Raw genomic sequence first — 12,535 nt, 5'->3', positions numbered from 1 at the left:
GGTGAATATGCAATGCTAACAACGATTTATTCGCTTGTGTCCATGTGTGAATGTGGACGCCTCTGTAGCCGGTCTCCGTCGGAGCTTCCGGCTCAGCCGCCAGAGCAGGAAGACGAGCAAATTGATGTACGAGAGCAAACGCAGTGCCGAGTATGATGCCTCGGAGGTTTCCACCTACGAGGAGGTGCTGCAGTACCAGCACCAGCTAGGTGACAAGTATCGAGTCATCGTGCTCGTCGGTGAGCAATCGCACAAGTGCCCACAGGGCTGCATTAAAGCTGCCTGGTCATGGAATTTAGTGCTAAGAGAGACGGTTGTCGAGGTTGGAATAATATCTGTGTTAATGTGCAGGTCTTAGTCAGAGAGTGGGACTCTAGCAAAGCAAGCAACTACAGAAGCTTCTAGCTTAATGATATGTACTTGCACATTTCAATGTGGCATTTATTTTGAAATTATGCTTTTGTTCGTATCACCATGTAATACACACTTTAACAGATCTGAATGGAATATTACATTTTTAAGATATCTTTTACATGAAATGTTTCAATGCTGCCAAAGGTAATCCCATGCTTTAGAATCTGTGGCTGTTGTACTCTGTCTTCATATCTGGCCGTTGCACTTTGTCTTGTCACACATGACTGCATCTCTGTGCGTTGAGTGCTTGGTATGTGCCTGGCCTTAACACAGGTTCTTGGCCAATGCCTGCTGGGAGAACGCACAGTGCGAGGACAACGGTTGCATTGCGCTTTTTTGTTTTCGGCATGTTTTTGGAAACTCCTTGAGATGATTGTTAACATAGCATCCTTCACAGGGCCACCTGGGGTTGGAATTAATGAGCTCAAAAGAAGACTCATCGCCAGCGACCCAAGCCTCTATAGCGGAACTGTTCCAAGTGCGTATTACTCATCCAGAGACAATGCTGAAATTGTTCTGCACATTAATCGCAATTGAGAAGTCTTGTGTTTTCTCGCCGTGGGAATTTAATTGTTTTAAACTGCGGAGCTACTTTTATTTGCCACGTCTATAAATCTTGACTTTTTCCTAAAAGCTCCATTGCTTAACTGGCGTATTGAATTTGCAGCAACTACACGGCAAAAGAAGAGCCACGAGAAAGACAGCAAGGAGTATTACTTTGTGTCTCGGCACCTATTCGAGGCAGATCTGCAGAACAACAGGTGATTGCATCAGAGGTGATGCTGCCCAACGTGCATTACTTCTCACTCCCTTCCCTCTTGGTGCAAAGCCGGCCAGACGAGTGAGGGAACTTATTCACGCTGGGGCCAGTCGTTGCCTGGCATGTTTAACATTCACCATTTAAACCAACCGCATTCGAGACCGGTACGTATTCAAATGCAGAAACGCAGCTCTCGACAAGCTGCTTGGGGCATTTCTCCAGGCGTGATTTTTCTTTTACAAAACGGTTTTTTTTTTCCTTTGGAGAGACTGGCCCCCACCGTAGGAATGTGTAATTTCCACCACTGGCTCAGAAGCAATTACGGAGATGAGCACTGACCCACACTCGTTCGAGTAGAGAGACACTTTGATCGCACATTACCTTAGACGTCCGGTATTTTGGCTTTCATTCAGTTATACACGTGCTGTCATAAACGTACACTCTTTGGACAATACGAACATCAATTTGGATCGAGCATTTACAAGTAAAAGGCGGTTTAGTTGAAGAGAGGTGTGAGTGAGCCCCCAAGCGTTTTATGCCCTGTCCAGGTTTGTGGAGTACGGCGAGTTCAAGGGGAACTTGTACGGCACGAGCGTGGACGCTATTCGCTCGGTGGTGAATGCTGGCAAGGTGTGCCTGCTGGACGTGAGCCCCCCGGTGAGGAGGAGCAGCCATTTGCCCCCTTTTGGTTATTTACACGAGTTTTACTCGGTGTTTCAATTGGCATGCGGCAAGTACGTTTCTTTATGTGAACTGGGGAGAAATGATCGTGCTTTTTTTACACTTGGCTTAAACTTGTAAGGAAAAATAACAGTCCTTTATCCAGCCTCAATCTTATTTTTTGAGAACATCCTACACTTGGATGTTTGGTTAATGTCTTAATGAGTATTTTGCTTATGGAATGAAAATTGATAATCTGCAGAGCCTATGCATATGAGAGGAGAGCACTTAAACTCCGTATGGATATGTTGGCAGCCTACTTGTGTTACTGTCTTTACTGGTGCCTAGTTGCCCATTGTAGAAACTGCCTAATTATTTCACGCACAAAGTTTGTTTTTGTTGAGCTTCCGCACCATACGTAGAAAACCTTGCTTATCAGAGGTGCAGGGGAAAGATAACAAATTAAACACCAAAGGCAGTTCTAAAGAAATGAGGCATCACCATGAACCTTGGATGCTGTGAATAGAGTAACATGTTAACTCTACTAGATTTTAAATGTATACGCATGCGTGACAATCACTAGCACATAAGAATGCTGAGGCTGATAAAGTGTTTAAATTTTGAAGAACAGCAACCACATTTACCATGTGATTGACCTTTGCCCCTGCCAGGCTATCAAGTCCATTCGGACACCAGAGTTCAAGCCGTTTGTGATCTTCGTGAAGCCGCCTTCTCTTGAGCGTCTCCGACAGACGAGAGGGGCAGCCAAATCCAGCGGAGACAAAAACCCGGCCCGTAATTTCACGGTGAGTGCTTTACCAAATAACTGCATGGGTGCTTTGAGTAGTCTGTAAAGGGCATTTGTTCAAGGTATAGTTATGATATAGCAAATTATGTTATCATGTACAATAGATCTTGACCAAGATAGAATAAGAAGGTTCTTGTTTTGGGCATGCGTTTATATAAATGAACTCTTTTGTGTCAGCTGCAGTTGCTTGCACGTTCAGCCTTGTTTCGTTTGTGATTTACATCTTTGCATTATATATATATTTCATAGTTTGAGCATATTGCTCCGAAATTACTCTGCATTTGTACTATCAACCTCGGGGTGAGATGCTAAGTATTTGCATTCTATTTTAGAATTCCTCGGCAGGGGAACCACACTTTACTTACTTAACATTGGTGAATGAACCTAGAAGACATTACCAATATAATTACAATCGCTCTTTAATTCACCTATATTCATTTATTATTCCTTATCTTCCAATATTTATATTTCTCGATTGTTGGGCCAATTTAAGTGTGGCGTCATTTTTATTTTACTTTGGTAGGTGTTTTATTGTTCATATATCTTTGGCCATGTCGAGACTGGAATGTAAAGTCCTCTTAATTTCTAGTGACTACCCACAGCTCAAATGTCAAGCAGTAAACTCATCAGTGCTTTGAGAAATGCTATCCCACTGAGCCACTTGGTCACCTCTATTTTTTATAAACTTAAACCTGATCAATTATAGAAAACAGAAGAAAATGGATAACCATAAAAAAAAACGTTTTGTAATTGCTCCACATGGTTCTGAAATGGAATGCTTGAATATGACAGTAAAATTAATGGCATTTAAATTGGCATAGATTTACACAACTGTGGATTAGATTGAATAAGTATAGCTGGTGTTTTTACCAGGCCTTATCATTAGCACATAGTAAAATGAACCATGCTCAAAGCATTTTTCTGGATCTTTCTTGTTTGCTACTGATGGATCACCAGGGAATAATCCCCACTCGCATTCCTCTTCACACACAACAGTGGAGGTTAATTAATGTAATTTACGTATGCAAGCCTCAGCCAGTGCTAGTGTATTCTTAAGTACAATATATTTTGAATTCGTTCAGCAACTGGCAGGTTTTGTATTATATTTTTTTCTTAAAATTCTCCCTTTCCTAGCTGCCAATCGAATGTCTGTCACAATCCCAAGAGCTGGACAGTGGAATGCTTTAATGCAAAATGCACGCCAGTCTCATGGAATAATAATCTAGTTCCGGAAATTCTCAGCCCTCTATTTTGTCTTTGTAATGTGGGGTATGTGTTTCTTTCACACTCATTGCCAATGAGGTCCGAACCACTGGGAGGTCAGTCTGGTCTATGCATTTTTATTATTGCAGTGATGGCATACCTTACCGAATGCACGCTACTTGCATTATCCTAATAAAGGATGACTGTGCTGCATCCAAGTTCTAAGAAGTGCCTCCTTGCTTGAAATTTAAATAGCTTAGCAAGAAGGGGAAAAACACTTCAGTGAATTCCAAGCTTCAGTAAATGTATTTAGCGGAGGCTGCATGTGGAGGGAAGAACGTGTGGGTGATGTCAGAGAGTTGTGCAAAATAAAAGGATACTCAAAATTATCATGGTCGGGGACCATATGTGGAAACAATGTTGAACATGTATTTTACGCCACACAAGTGTAAAAGCTTCGTGGGTTTTTTGTTGCGTTCCTACTTGGCCACTGTACACAAGTCAAGTAAAAGTGTTTCCTAAGTTAAAAATGCACTGGGGCAATCCTTGTCACGTTTTGTGATCCTTAGTGGTAGAAATTCCAAATGTATATGCCAGGTGGCAGTCTCTCCAAAGAGATGACCACTGTTGACGTTTGACCAAGTAGTGTGCTCATTTTTATAGACGCTAGAGGGATGATGCGCTGAGTTGACACCGATTGGGATTCTAACGTGTAACTTTCCATTGAAAAACAAATAACCACAGTGCCAACGGGTCAGAATGTAATGTAAAACAAATCCATGTTTCTTTTTTCAAAGAACACCTGGGAATCTATAACCAGTCAGATAGCTGTAACAATGTTATTGTAGGGCATTTTAAAATTTAGGATTTTGTACTCCTGAACTACCATACAATTATATATAGCAACTTACTCTGTAAATTGCATCAGTGTGAAAACTAGCCCAGTGCAGAGTAGGCTGCCTTTTTCACGTATCAATTCTCCTTTAATATGCATTAGATAGATCCATGTGATGCATGTCAAATCTTATGATGTTACATGCATCAAGGTTAAGGCTTGTGCTGCAATCCAGCATCTGCTGATCTGTAGCACACTGCTATAACATGACATTATTCACAGGAGCAGCCCATGCATGTGTATGTACATGTGTGGATAGATGAACCTAAGCATCATCTGTGCTGAAATGGGGTGAGGATAAGCAAATATTTTGGATAATTGGATAGGCCGATAATGGATTATGCGAGTTAACAAAGCACATAATTGGAAGTCCCGTGATTTATGAGTTATTTATCATGCTCTAGTTCTGTAATTTTGCACATGCTCTAGTTCTGTAATTTTGCACATGCTCACATCCCATATTGTGCTCTGTGCAATGTTGTATGCATGTTTTTTTATTGTGTTTTATGCTGTTGTTTGGAGAATTCTATGTCTAATTAATTATTTCAACTCTGTACCCTTAGTCCAATGTTTATTTTCCAATCCAAAAGGCAAAATGTGAACACAGTTACTTTTTTTCCTTTCCCCTCTTGGAAACATAGTGGTCCAATTTTCTGAAATGGAATTGGAAATACATTTGTTGTTGGAGTGCAGAATTTTTACAAAAAGTTTTGACATTTAGTATTTTAAATAAATCTCTTCGCACGATGTTTAGCCTTGATGGGTAAAAAATGGGGTATCTTAGGTTGATGGAAGTTAGGGTTGCATTGGTGGAGGGTCTTTTGAGATCTCTTAGAATTAAATAAATGCGTACACACTTAGCACACCCTTGCAGCCCACACAGATGCCGGTGACTTCGACACCGGTGGTTTTGTGACGTAGTAGAAATATGCAGGAAGCAGGACACCTCACACAGAATCCTACCTATATCCCCACCCGCTCCCCCCACTCGGGTACAGGATGAGGAGTTCCAGGAAATGCTGGGGACGGCAGCACGGATGGAGGCTCAGTTTGGCTACCTGTTTGACAAGACGGTGGTGAACGACGAGCTGGCAGTGGCGTATCGCGAGCTGCGCGCCACCGCAGACTCGCTGGAGAGGGAGACGATGTGGGTGCCGCTGGGCTGGGTGCTCTCATAGCCCCGCGCCGCCACCCCACCGTCGCACAGTAGCAAGTACATGGCGCCGCCGAGCAAACGGAAACAAGCTCAAGAGGTCGTCACGGCCATTACCATCGATGCCAATGCTCCTCACCACTCCTAGATCCTACAGCTGTTGTGCAGTTGACACCTGACCACCAAAATCTGCTCTTGCAATAATCTCACAATCTGGCTTTTAGGTATTTCCCTTGGCCTCTGACCTTTGGGTGCCCACTCCATTGTTTGCCTCGGTAACCTGTCCCTATCGTCTTCCACCCATTGCAACATCCTTTTCTTGATTAAACCTACTTGGCTTTCTTGCCACATTCTATTTCAAAGTTCCTTACCTCATTCTGCATGCACATATAATCTAAGGCAAAAAGGTATTCTCATTGCTGTATTACAGTTTAGCAGTTTGACTTGCACAGCAGCACGGGCATTACTTCTGCTGGCCACTTAACACGAAAGTTGATATGTTTACTTAAAAAATAACACGCTCAAATTAAACACAACTTGAATTGGCTTGCAGTAAAAACAGTCAGGCGTGCTCTAGTATCGCGCAATGGTCAACAGGCATTTCTACCACAGCGCTGTGCTTTGTGTCAAATTCCCTTTTTTGCGATGTTTCTTCTACAGAAAAGGATGTGTTACACTTCACAGAAACACGGGGCACAAGAGGTAAGATGAGCTGTCTGGGGGAAACCCCCTTTTTACTTTGCGTGCCCCTATCTGCTGGTCAGGAATTGGTCCGAGTGCTGTAATGGGTGACGAAGCATTCCATGGTGTGCTGTGGTTGGCTGACCGCATGCTCTCATGGCAGTTGCCACCCACTCCTTGATAGTGTTTTTAAGTCATTTAAACTTTGTACACGTTTGTTTTCTTGGTGAATGTAAGGTTTCACTCAACAATTCCCATGCAAAAAACACAGGATGCACACCTAGTAAGGTGCGCTTATAAATTTGGGTTTTTTTTGCTGTGGCTTGTATTAAAATGGAACCAAACCAAATAATTCTGACATGTAAAGTCATTTAACCAGGTTACATGCATTATTATTGCTATTGAAGCATGGTTTGTGTTATCCACTGCTGCTAAATAAATCCAGGTTATTTAAAAAAAAATTAAACCACATAATTCAAGAGCAGTGTCACATTATGTACCATATGATTAAACAGGACATTGTATTCATTTAACAGCATTTTTATATCTTGAGGCCAGATTTGAGGCCTTGTACGGGTGTGTAGGGTTTATTGCTTTCCAAATGCTAGTGTTTCCACTCGTATCTGCCATTGGTTTGCAGCCATTGTCTCACAAATTCATGGAATCATGAACGATCCTTTAAACAACCAGCATTGTTTACACTGCTGAATGATTGCCCAATGATGGCCTCATCCAAGATGCTTGGAATTACATTTTTGTGTTGCCTGTACCAAACCAGTTTAAGACAATTGAGTGAAATCATAACTGAGCGTTGTAATGTATTGAGCGATTTAATAATTATTGTAGACAGCTGTATTGTGTGCGAATAGCAGCAGAATATTTGCTCACCGATGATGGCTCATATGTCTTGCATGTTGTAGTGTAGTGCTAGTTTTTAGGACGAACATGCTAAAAATACAGTATTGTGACATTGTCAGGATTTCTTAAATTATTTCTTCTTGACATTGAAACTACTTGCGGAAAATGATTGTCTAATGTTTGATTAGCTTGCTATACGTAATTGAATCGGCAGTTTTAAATAATGTCCTGTAAAATGTGTTGCTGTAAAAACAATCCTTAAAAGTGTGAAAGACCAAAATCTAATGTTAGTAATACAGTATTTTATTAGCTTTCTCCCTACTGGACTGTGTATGGGTTATGTTGTATGGCTATCAGTCGTAGTTAGGTTTTGTAATGTTGATGTCCTTTTGAACAAACTTGACGTAGCGTTGAATTCGAGATCTCTGTGCACATATCATAGTGTGTACTACGGCGAGAGTTTATCTTTAGTTGGGATTTGCTAGTGTGCTTAAGTTAGAGAGAGCATTTTTATATAGCTTTTTATTTTAATATAACAATTTGCATTGCTCTAAAGTTACTGCATGTGAACCAAGTGGTGCTCTGACGCAGCGCTGTACTTCCAAGTTGGAAACTCATGGATTCAAAGTTTGGTCAGGAGTCTACTTAATCCGTTGTCTCTCCAGGGTTGGTTAAGAAGTTTCGACTATGTGCGATGTCCAAACTTGTCCTATGGAGAGACTGATCTTCATTATACAAATTTAGAATAACCATTCCTGGTGTAGAACCTCAACTTATGAGAATTGCCCAACCACTCTTGGAGTATATGGCGCTAAACAAATGATAAGGTAGCTAATATCAGAATACACCAAAAGAGGACATCTCATTGGGTATTTGCTAACGATTGGAATTATAAAAGTGGCTGGTTGTCTTTGTGGGTTAATGCTTTGCCTATGTTTGAGCACTTAGGCCAAAACTATGGTTCATGCCCTTGGGTGCCCACCTCAGGTGGTCATGTGTTTTTGTTAAGCTAATTTTATGTTCTCCACCCACTCACCAATGACTCCACATACATAATCATCTTCTAAATTTGATGATGACTTGATTGGCTCAAACCTGGCTCCTGAAAACCTTAATTGGCAGATAATGTACGATGCACTGACTTATCCATTTAGCTTTGAGCACTTGTAGCTCTGTGTAGTTAAAAAAAATGCAACTTTGCATAGTTTAAAGAATACAGGAAAATGTTTCGTGATTTCACATGCGGGTTATTCAGAATATGACATGGTTCAGATGCTATGAAACAGAATAATGTGCTGCATTCGTATAGATGCCAACAGCACAGCTTCAAGTAGAACCTAAATTCCCAGTAAAGGTGTCCCATAGTCGAGTGCATCAGACTCGCCGTAGTGGACACGATGGTGGGTGATTGATGTATATGAGAGGCATCATCCTGGGAGCAGGTTTAACCTACTGTAATTTTGGCTACTGAGAGGTCTCCACTTATCCCATGAATTGTGTAAAATGTGCATTTCTGTAAATATACGTTATTTAAGTTTGAGTAGACACTGTCCGTTGGTGTATATCTGTGGGAAATAAAGAGAGAAACAGTGTGCAATTGTCTTTTTCCCATCTACAAATCCGTGTGACGCGGGGTGGTTTTCTGTATACCTTTATAGGCATAATGGGTGTAATGATGCATCGCTGCATCGATTAAGATACATTTTTTACATTTGCAAGGCATGCATCAAATAGTGTGCAAGAACTCTTATTTTTTTCCCATTCATATGTTTGTAATGGGTTTGTACGGCCCCTGCTGCCACCACGTTTTGCTGCATTCACATAAACAAAGTATGTTTTGAATTGCACCATGATCGTAAATTGTGACAATTCATCAAATGCATTATCATTAAAGACCAAATACAGGATAGACATTCGTCATCAGGAGGGCTCGGTTGGTAATGTTGAAAGGGTAAAAACCTATTACTATATTTTTCCACTGGTAAAGGAGGTCTCATAGTGTAAATGCTTGCCCCGAGCTCTCAATACTCTGATAGTGCGCTGTCTTTGAGTTGTACTCCTTTTGGTGTCATCTGGTCCAACACCAATGGAGACTAGGCTCTAAGAAAAGCTGTCTCGGGTGGGGACCAATCAATTTCAAGGACAGTGCATATCATCATCAGTTGTTTCTTTTTGTTTGCATTTTGACTGCTTGTGTTGTGGTTATTGCAAACATGATGCCTTGTATAAAGGTGTCAGTTTTTGTACCAGTTGAAAGAGTAAAAACCTATTACTATATTTTGCCACTGGTAAAGGAGGTCTCAGACTGAACTTAGTCAAAATAAAATGGAATTTCCTTCACTGGTTTCAAACCACAAAGATAAGCATTGTCCAATATATACTCTTTCAGAACCTGTTGACTTGTTTGAAAGTTTCAAGACAAACTTTTAAACTATATTATTACCTCGATGGCTATAGGCAGCACAAATGAAATAATGCGTTTGACAACTTGGGTCCAACTTTGTCTCACTTTGACAATCATATGCAAGTACAGTAAATGTAAGCTATGTTATCATCTAAAGTTGCTTTATTTAACCTTGATAATAGGTTTTCCCCATTTTTTCTGGCAACAAAACAAGTGTTAAGATGTTAAACACTAAACTGAAACCTTTTACAAAGAATTATGTCTGCATTAACCACAATGATTGTGGTCAGAATGCAAACAAAAAGCATACTCTGATAATATATCGAATGTTTTTAGCCGAGTTAAACATTTGGCTCTGGAGCATTGTTAAGAACTCACGAGTAAAAACATTAATTGTATTGTAAGTTTAAGTGATGGTGAGTAGACGACTTTGCTCATTATCTATGCAGGTTTAATTCAACGAAGTCAACAGGGCTTGTTCATAATAAAGATTTTTGGGTTAGATCGCGTAAGTATAAATGCGTCATAGCCCTCCACCACCCGACACAGCCAATTAGTAAGGGATTTTTTACGTAAACAAAACGACAAATATTTACTACTCCAGCCCACCAGTGTTGGAGAGTAAATCGGGCGATGATGCTGGATGTAATTACCAGCGAAACGTCGTACTCAAATTGTAAATGTGTATTTACTCTCCAACACACCTGTGGTTTGACGTAGTGGTGAAGATAAATATGTGTGCAGCATTTAGCACACCATTCTTATTCCGTGATTAACCCGGCAAACATTTTCCAAGTTGAGTAGTTTTTTTTTATTATGCAGACTTTTTTCATTTTTAGATGTGCGTTCCTTTTGCCGTATTGATTTTTCCTCAACCGCGTGCATCGGCCGTGGAAAAATCGTGACGGTGTCAAGGTCAACGCGTGACTCGAGGCAGATGCACAGCTGCCGGCGTGAGCGCGAAGGGGCCGGCAGGTGTCAGCCAGCTTCGGGGATGTGCCATTGCTAATGGACTTGAAAGCCGTGCGAGCCTTGTGCACCGAGCCATGTGTGCAGCTTCCAAAAAAAGCCTCCAATTAGTGGCATGAGGCCATCCAAATCAAAAAGCACCCTTTTCGCAGAGTTTAACTTTAAACACACGGTGGGTTTATCACCGTTTGCTCCGCGCCCTCCAGAAACATCCGACGCAAATGATCCACCGCCAAGCGCCACGAAAGCGTAACGCGGCCGCTTTATACATTGTGATTCCATCAGTCAGATGAACGAGGCAGACTGCCTCGAGAGCAGCAAGGATATCTGCATGGATCCGCGGGTGCATCCAGTTTTGCCGAGTTAAAAAATAAGCAGGTTCCATGCACTGTACGGGGTGATCCAGATGTCTTGTGACCCCCCCATTTAATTATCTAAAACTATTCTTTTAAGTAAAGTTTATTTAAAACATGAATGACTATGCCGAGGGACAAAATGTTAGAAGTCAATTAATTGGGGGGTCACAATACATCTGGACCACCCTGTACTTCTGGGTCTGCTTTGAGGGTGGCATCTACATCATAAACTTCTGCAGGCTCAGATTCAGTTCCCCGCTGCAGAGGAAGCACTTGGGCTTCCCCGCGGGACCTTTGCTCATGCAGTGCAGGCTTGACACTAACACCTCCATGAAGGCGAGGTTTTACAGTTCGTGTAAAGTGGTGCTATCTGCTGTCGTTTCTTCACTGATGTGCAGTCACGGATGACCACATTGAGAACATCAAAGTAACTCACACGAGCGAGGCTTCTTCACCCTCATCTGGCTGCTTGAATTCAAATCCAGGATCTCAGTCAGCAGGGGCGGCTTAGCGTTCTGACACGCAATAATGTTCACCCAGAGCCACCCTGCCACCTCTAATATTGGGGCCATATAACATCCAACCCATGCCTAAAACCCCAATTGTTATCGTAAAACATAAATATAAATACCGTAGATATGGAGATATGTTTTTTTTCAGGGGGTGGGGAGGTTTGTGGAGAGGTAATAATTTTCTATAAAAACATGTAAATATTTTCAAAGGATCCAACAATTAAATGTGATGTCGTGTACAGAGTTGTAATGCCTTTGTGTTAGATTGCAACCAGATGTGAACAAACACAACTTACCACCCCCCTGAACCCACTTACAATTGCAGCAGATGGAAAAGTGATTCTTCTCTTGGTCCTCGGTTATTGTTCTGTTTGCTATTTGTGGTCCGTGTGAGTTTAAGATTGATGGCTAAAGCAGGGTTGTTGCAGTCAATCAAAAAGTAATTGTCCTTTATTTAACTGAGGGAAATTCTATCAAGATGTTCAATGACAAGAAAACAAGCAATCACTAAATGAAGTACAATTTACAATTGTATTTTATTACAGATTGATTTACCCTGCACTGGAGAAAAGTAAGTATCATCGCTAAGCCAAGCTTAGCAATAGCTACACTGCCCTCTCTTGTCACAAGCCGGCCTTAGTCGGTGCGAACACAGTATGCTTTAGCAAAACACGCAAAATCGCAAGTGTAATCTTGCATGCGCTTCTGTACTCAGTTTTAAAAAATTCTCATAGAATAATATAAAAAAAGAGTACCACTTGGTGGAAAGTTATCAGTAGTTTCCTTTGGGTTGACTGGGCCACACCATACGAATGTGGAATTTTGGCACTAAATCAGAACCACCAACATATGAGCCCTGTCA

The 12,535-nt window shown here is 41.3% G+C and overlaps 1 protein-coding gene across 6 annotated transcripts in view; it reads left to right on the top strand.

Moving 5' to 3' along the window:
• LOC144720259 (MAGUK p55 subfamily member 7-like) overlaps positions 1 to 9,024 on the top strand; it is a 63,918-nt gene extending 54,894 nt beyond the window's left edge. For 5 of the 6 annotated variants that reach the window (XM_078596872.1, XM_078596881.1, XM_078596891.1 and 2 more), the window contains 6 exons: positions 69 to 239; positions 812 to 892; positions 1,082 to 1,175; positions 1,723 to 1,831; positions 2,506 to 2,640; positions 5,739 to 9,024. In XM_078596872.1, the coding sequence (XP_078452998.1) occupies positions 69 to 239; positions 812 to 892; positions 1,082 to 1,175; positions 1,723 to 1,831; positions 2,506 to 2,640; positions 5,739 to 5,918 (770 nt within the window). In that variant the 3' untranslated portion in view covers positions 5,919 to 9,024. The remainder of the gene's footprint in view (positions 1 to 68; positions 240 to 811; positions 893 to 1,081; positions 1,176 to 1,722; positions 1,832 to 2,505; positions 2,641 to 5,738) is intronic. The other variant, XM_078596900.1, reaches the window with a different exon arrangement.
• Positions 9,025 to 12,535: the final 3,511 nt, after the last annotated feature.

The sequence above is a fragment of the Lampetra planeri genome, chromosome 1 (genome assembly GCF_965212315.1).
Source record: "Lampetra planeri chromosome 1, kcLamPlan1.2.h2, whole genome shotgun sequence".
Taxonomy (NCBI): domain Eukaryota; kingdom Metazoa; phylum Chordata; class Hyperoartia; order Petromyzontiformes; family Petromyzontidae; genus Lampetra; species Lampetra planeri.
This window is presented reverse-complemented; position numbering and strand designations above follow the sequence as displayed.